The sequence below is a fragment of the Serinus canaria genome, chromosome 1A (genome assembly GCF_022539315.1).
Source record: "Serinus canaria isolate serCan28SL12 chromosome 1A, serCan2020, whole genome shotgun sequence".
NCBI classification, from domain to species: Eukaryota; Metazoa; Chordata; class Aves; order Passeriformes; family Fringillidae; genus Serinus; species Serinus canaria.
The window spans coordinates 2,672,922-2,680,452 of NC_066314.1; the positions used below are offsets into that span (position 1 = coordinate 2,672,922).

General features: G+C 46.2%; 1 protein-coding gene across 1 annotated transcript in view; it reads left to right on the plus strand.

Annotated features, from left to right (window-relative positions):
* The window catches only part of PLXNA4 (plexin A4), a 472,456-nt gene extending 466,603 nt beyond the window's left edge, over positions 1-5,853 (plus strand). Inside the window, exon 32 of the mRNA XM_030237722.2 lies at positions 700-5,853. Within this exon, the coding sequence (XP_030093582.2) occupies positions 700-795 (96 nt within the window). The 3' untranslated portion in view covers positions 796-5,853. The remainder of the gene's footprint in view (positions 1-699) is intronic.
* The last annotated feature ends 1,678 nt before the right edge of the window (positions 5,854-7,531 follow it).

Sequence of the window (7,531 nt, forward strand, 5' to 3'; positions counted from 1 at the left end):
GCTGGGGACACCTCTGGGGGGACAGGGGACAGCCCACCCATCCCCTGGTGGGTCACTGATACCTGTCTGCATCCTGGCTGGGAGGGTGGAGGATTTCAGGAATGGAAGACAAGACTTGGGGTTTGGAAAGGGAAGGTCTGGGATTTTGGGTTTCCCCAGTACTCCTCTCTGGATCCCTGTTTTTTGTCTCTCTTGTTCAGTCAGGCTCAGCTGGTTTGAAGTAGTTGATGGTCAGATGTTAACTCACTGCAGAGGAGCCCTGCATGAGCTTTACATCCACAATGGCCAAAAGTTGCTTAAGGACTGGGCCCAGCATCATTCCAGATACCCTAAAACATCCCAAAATGGTCCAACACAGACTAGAAGGTGTCCAGCATGGTTCTCTGTATTGAAGGCCATGTGAGAGCCCTTAGGGCGTCTCAAGCGGCATGGCCAGGTGATGGATAAAGCTCATAAACATTGAATCTCCAAGATAAGAACCCATTTGATTGGTTGCAGTCCAGAGGTCTGCACTGAGTCCTGCCTAGCTCCCTGCCTAGCTCCCTCCTGGCTGACTGACTTGCCTTGCATGAGCTAAACTAAGCCTGGGGCCTGCCTTGGAGAAAGCTAACCCCGCTCTGCTGCTTTAAAATGCTGGACTCAGTCATTCTGGGGAAAGAAACTGAAATCCCTATCATGTCTTCCTCTCTCCTTTTCCAGATTCTCGGAGCCCTCGACCAAGACGACCAGGCTGGGAAACAGAAACTTGCCTACAAACTTGAACAAGTTATAACCCTCATGAGCATAGACAGCTGAGAACTGTCCTGCCAGGGACACCCTGGGAGGGATAAACCAAGTCGTGCCTCACTCAAGATCATCATCTTTACCAAGTGCAAGTTTTGATGGGCTGTAAGCAGAGCCACCCGAACAGCGCTCCTCTCTCTCTCCTCCCCCTCTCTCTCTTTCTCTCTTTTCCTTCTCTTTCCAAACCTATGGACAAAGAAACAGAGCCCCAGGGGTTAAAAGAAAAGACTGCAGAGGAATCTTGGCTCTGGGGCCTTGAAGACATTTGGGTGGAGCTCTCCTTTTCACAGCTTCCCCTCTGCCTTTTGCCCTAGAGACAAACAATTGAACACACAGGAAAACCCCACCAACCCTCCCCGGGCACCACATCCTCACTCTGCAGAGGTGAAACCGGGAGGTAACTTCTGTCATGCTGCTTTAACTGCCCTCCGAGGGCTGTAGCCTCTGGAGGGGACATGGAAATGAACTCAGTATTACTCAAGTGTCCCCAAGGGGAGGGCAGCCTGCCTGCAGGGCTCCTGGAGGGCAGAGCCAATCCAGCTCCACTCCTGCAGAGCCATTGCAATTCTATCCCTTGGTAGCCACCCACTGGGAGAGGAGGCTCCCCGAAAAATGCCACAGCTTTGTCCAGAGCAGGGCCACTGTGGCTCATCCTGCTGGGGCAGGGAAAGGGTCAAGAGGAGACGAGGAGACCGGCGCTGCCCTGCCCATGTGTTTCATATGGTTCTTCTTATTTTCCCAAGAGCCGCGTGTCCCCCTCCGTCTTTCCCGTCGTGTCCTGTTGGTCGTAGCACTGCAGCAAAATGCTCTCTCTGCTGGGTGGCATCCTGTCTCTGGTGGTGGTCCTGCTCCTCCTGGCCGTGGAGAGCACAGCATCATGCCCCTCGTTCCCACCTTGGCTTGGAAAGCAGGAGCCACAGGCCTTGGTTTGTTCCAGGCAAGGAGCTCAGCCTCAAAAGAAGATCCAGAAGGATTTTTATTTTTTTTTTTAAGCTGTTCTTTCCATTTTGTTTCCTCAACTGGAACACAGCTGTTTTTTTCCCACAGTGGAATATCAGAGGGTTACTGAAATGCTTGCTGTGAAGTGAGGTGGTGCACAGGGCTGATGGTACAGCCTTCCTCCCAAGCCGCTCCTAAGAGGAAATGTCACCACACATTTTGGAAGGAAATCTTGGAGGAAATCCAAATGAAACACTGCAAAAAATTCTTCTACCTAGATCCCCCCAGACGAACTGCCTGTCCTCTGGAGGTCTCTGAACTGCTGTGAGCCCATCTGCCTTTTGGTGCCAACTCCTGGCCTTTCCTCTCCTCCACTTCTGGAACCAACAGGCCTTGCTGAAGGCACAGTTGCTGCCTAGGAAGGATTTTATCTCTCTTTGCACTTCTTATCCCTTCAGGGATCGCTGTCACCATGGGACAATTGTGGGGGATCACCCTGTCCCTGTGCTATCCTCTGCTCAGCTTCTCCAGAACATCTCAACTTGTCTCATGGCCAACCAAAGGGGAGTGAGCTCCTGCATCTCTTTTGCCTTCAGCTGTTCCATTCACACGGCTGCCAGCCCGGATAACACCATGATTAGAGACCCTCGGGGTGTGGAGAACCTTCCTTGCTCACCAGGGAGGCAACAGCTGGGTCAGCATTCATCTCCCCAGCCATGAGCAGAGCTCCCTGGCAGATGGAGGAGCAGCTGGAGAACCAGCCCACGTCCACCTCACCCCATCCTTGGAGCAACAGCCTGGATCTGCTTTGCACCTGGAGGGAGGAAGGGGTGCAGGGTGTGTAAATTGATTACAGAGCGAGCTTGTTTGGGTTCATTCCTGTCTCTTGGTGTCAAACCAGAACCTCTTGGGAGTGACAGATCCCGAGAGTGTGTGAGGGATGGTGTGGTGCAAGCAGGAGTCAGGCAGCGGGAGGGTTTCCTTCAGCCAAGCAGATACACACGTAGGCGAGTCCAAAACCACTCAGTCCAAAGCTGGACATGTCTGTGGGGAGAAAAATCACCAGATTCATGTTGAAACAGCAAACTTAGGGACACGTCTTGGTTTTAAACCCCCAGACATTTCTCTCTTGATTACAATTCCAATTATTTTGTGCGTGTGCGTGTGTATCTGTGTGCGCGTGTGCGTTCCTTCCTCTTTTTTTTTTGGTTCTGCTTGCTTTCTGTTGGATTGCTGAGCTGATGGACTCATCATGCACCTTATGGACATCTCAGCAGTTTTAAGAGGCCTGCGCATTGGGGATGGTTTGGGTTTGGTTGGTTCTGCCATGGTTTTGTTGATCCATTTTAGTAACGTCGGCGCATGTTCCAGATCCATTGATTATGGCTGTGAAAGTGGGAAGTCCCACCAGAGCCAGTGGTAAGAAAATGACAACAAACAACACAAACACAGTATTTTTTATAAGTACGTAAATTTAAAAAAAAGGAGAAAAAAAAAAAAAAGGGGAAAAATTTAAAAATAAAAAAAAAAAAGGAAGAAACCAAAGGTTTTGACAAACAAAGTGCCACAAAAGATAAATATGGACCCTATTGTCATGCCTTGTACTCACAGCTGGATGGTAGGAGTCTAAGGACAAAGAGCTGGCTTGGAGGGAAGTGGTTATGAGTGATGGGCGATCCTGCCTGGACATGCGCACACGAGAGGAAGAAGAAGCTGTTTAACAGATAAAAAAAAAAGTATCAAAATGAACTGGTGTGATCCTGTACTGTTACTGAGGTCAGAGGAACACCACAGGGGAAATCTGAGACTCACCCTGTTTCTTTTCGATGTTTTCAGGGCTGTGTTTTTTGGTTTGTTATGGTTGTTTTCCATGGTTGTTATTTTATTTCTTCTTGCTGGTACGGAGTTTTTCATCTGTATATTATATATATATATTTTTCGAGAAAAACTTGAACACCTCAGAGACACTGAGAATGAAACATTTAGGGGAAATGGGAAGCACCAGGAGATTGGTGTCTTAACCCTTTCCAAACTTCCCATTTAGGCATTTCTGCTTTCTCTCCACCCTCTTCTTTCCCCCATGCCCAGGATTTGAAAGAAAATCTGCGTTTTGCTTCTCTTTCATCTCCTCTTTATTTTTTGTCTTTCTGTTTCTCTTTAATTTGGTGTTTGAGCTGGATTTGCTTTTTTGCTTGGAAAATGTGCCAGAATTGTGATGTAAATGCGTGGGCTTCCTCCCCTGTCCCCTTCAGTGCCCTTCCCATCTCCAACCAGTGTCCCAGAATCCCCCAGTCTATGAGAAGTCTTGGCATCTTTCTTCCCAGCCTCACCTGTTGAGCTAACTATTTTTTAAGTGCATGTAAAATACAACTAAAAACAAAGATGCAAGCAGAAGAATGAGCCCTACTACAACACGGATGCTTTCTTTTCCTTTGATTTCTTTTCCACCCACCTCCCTTTCAACACTTGACCAAAAATTCCTGATAAATAAGTAGTGTCCCACACTGTTTTTCAAACCCCATGGAGAGAACTGGAGCCCAAGTTCCTAGAAGCCCATGGACAGGCTCCTAATATCCAGAATATTCCAGATGGTAGGCTGATCTTTACGGGCATTTCTCAAACACTTCAATCAAATAATTAATGCTGGCACCTGCAGCACCATCAGAAACAGGGGAAAGGGAACTCACAAAGACTCTCAGAGGTTCTGTGGCAAGAGTCAAGATTATTTATTCACTGCAGGGTTTGCTCTGGGTCTTTGCTGCTGGGTTAGAGGAGCAAAGGGTGAACAGCACCTCTGCAAACACCTCGTGTCCTCCCTGTGAGTGGGACTCAGCTGTCAGTGACAGTGATCTGAGACCTGATCCATCAGGTCATGTGCTGGTGCAGACTGAGCCTTCCAGTGAACACCAGCGTGGGGGAATTTGTGTGTGTCTGGAATGAGGTGTTGGAGGTGGTTTGCCCTCCAACAGACAGCACAGGAGAACAATCAAGGAGAAATTAAGCCACCCTCCTCTCCTAGCACAGAATTATAGAATGATTTGGGTTGGAAAAGACCTCTAAGATGACAGAGTCTGAATGTTTAAACATGCCCCAGTCCTTCCCTTCCCATTCTTCATTCTGTCCTGAACACATCCAAAGGTTTGGTCACACCCAGCACACATCAGCCTTGCTCCATTAGATAAGAGGGCTGTGCCAATTTTCATCCCTGTAGTGGTACCACTGCAGCTGTCTTACCTCGCATCTTTGACACTGAAGACCATAAAATTTATTGGGTCATGAAGATTTACCACCAGAATTTCATTTGGTAATTGCTTAGATTGAAAAATTATTACCAAAGTTTCCCGATCTTCTGCGTTCATCCACAAGAAAATGTTTGCCATGAAGGGAATGAGACCAAGCAAATCAGATAATTGTCATTATTTTTAATAGTGCTGTTGAAAACCAATAGATCAAATTTAAAGAGCCCAGTCAGTGGTCAGCCTTCCTGTTGAGTCCCCTCTGAATTTCCTGGAGTTTGGGATGTCTGTGAGGTAAAAACCCAAGCACACAACAGCCAATATCAGAAGGACAATTGTTCAGAACTAAATAGTTCAGAACTAATTGTTCAAAACATGAAATGTAGATCTGTCCTTCTCCAAGGCTTTAACAAAGTGCTTTGGGAAGAGACACTGCTATTTGGGGACTCTTCCAAAAGAGGAGAAATGAAAATATAAGTCCTGAGAGTTGTCCTCCAGGGCAGGTGGAGGTTTTGGGATCTCCTAACTCTTGCCATCCAAACTTAGTGTGCTGTGGGGCAGGAAATTGGTGAAACACGTGAACCTCAGCATCATGATGTGAACCTCAACCTCCTGCCCATTCCCAGCCTGAATTTTCCTGCTTTGCACCTGGTGCAGCTCCCATTCCAGGGTAGTGCTTGGTCCATGGAATCCTGCAGTTTTCCCTCACCTCTGTGACTGTGCAATGCCCCTTTCTCCAAAAAAATCTTGCTGTCTTACTGGGAATAACTGCTATGTGGAGAATGCTTTCAAAACAGAGCTTGTCAACCATGTTTTATTTGGGATGGCCCAGTTCTCTACAGATGGAGAAGCACCCAAGGGGACACAGGCTTACAGAAAGAAAAAAAAAAAAGAATTTGTAGAAAGATGTCCAAAAAAAAAAAAAAAGTTAAAAAAACCCAAACAATTTACACTTGGAAAAATAAATAAACCCACCAAAAACCCCACAGAAGTTACAAAGCTGCTTAGTCTAATCAACCTGTCACGTGTTTGATTTCTGTTGTCGTTGTTGTTTGTTCATTGTTTGTTTGGTTTTGTTGGGTTTTTTGTTTTGTTGGGTTTTTTTTAATCTTCTGTTCTAAAAATGGAGAGTTTACCTCAAGAAATTCTTTCTGCTTGGGAACAGATCACCTCAAAGACGCTCGCAGCAGAGAGCAGTGTGCAGGGAAGCTCAGTAAAGCAAACTTGGGTGTGGAAAACAGAGGGAAAACCAGGACATTCAGGCTCTTCTCAGCATTGGCTTCTTTTACTGGTGTGGTCTGGCATTCCCCAGTGGAGAAGTTGCTGTTCACTTTCAGACAGACTGAGGCTCAAGAGCCAGTTGGAGAAACCAAGGCACATGTCCAAGCTTGAAGTCCTTTCTGAAGTATCTTAAGAGAAACTTGGTGTTATTTAAACTTTCTATGCTGCTCTTTCTCCATTCCCTGGAGAAATTCCACTTTCCAGCCCAGGCTGGGGTAAGGAAGCAGAGAGATTAGGTGCTAGCTAAATGCTCCCAGTGTTTTCCCCAAGGATTAGAGAGGCAACTGGATTATTTAAGGTCACAAGAGAGGCCCTTCCTTGTGTCTGACCCCGTGTCTTGGACTTACACGTGAGCCCAGAAGTCTCATTCTCTGTTTTGCTAAAGCTTCCAACTTAAAATCAATGGAAAAGACATTTCCTTTCACCACAGTGTTACTAACAGCCTCAAAGAGATGTCAAGACAGCATTAGAAAGGAGGTTGGGATCCTTTTTCTTAGGTTGTTCTTGTTGTTAGTTTGATTTTCTTTTGAACTGATCCTAGTTAAAAAAAGAAAGAAATAAAATCTATACTATTTAAATTGGAATCCCGTTGTTACTTGGTAAAGGCAAAGCTTCTGTACCTTTGTTATAATTAATTGTATACCTGTGTATGTAAATATAAGGCATTCCTATTTTGCAGTCCAGAACAAAAAAGAAAAAAAAAACCAACTATTTGTAATATAGAATAAAGTTTATTAAAAAAAAATAAAGAAATAAAAATGCCCCAGGCTGTGATTGCTGCTTTCTGTGTCAAATGGAGCCAGAGGGAGGGAACTGAAAAATACCTTAAAGATCATTGAGTCCAGCACTAAACCATGTCCCCATATCCACACATGTTGGAACCTTCCTTCCTTCCTTCCTTCCTTCCTTCCTTCCTTCCTTCCTTTCCTTCCTTCCTTCCTTCCTTCCTTCCTTCCTTCCTTCCTTCCTTCCTTCCTTCCTTCCTTCCTTCCTTCCTTCCTTCCTTCCTTCCTTCCTTCCTTCCTTCCTTCCTTCCTTCCTTCCTTCCTTCCTTCCCTTCCTTCCTTCCTTTCCTTCCTTCCTTCCCTTCCTTCCTTCCTTCCTTCCTTCCTTCCTTCCTTCCTTCCCTTCCTTCCTTCCTGTCCTTCCTTCCTTCCCTTCCTTCCTTCCTTCCTTCCTTCCTTCCTTCCTTCCTTCCTTCCTTCCTTCCTTCCTTCCTTCCTTCCTTCCTTCCTTCCTTCCTTCCTTCCTTCCTTCCTACCTTCCTTGCCTTCCTTCCTTCCTTCCTCTCC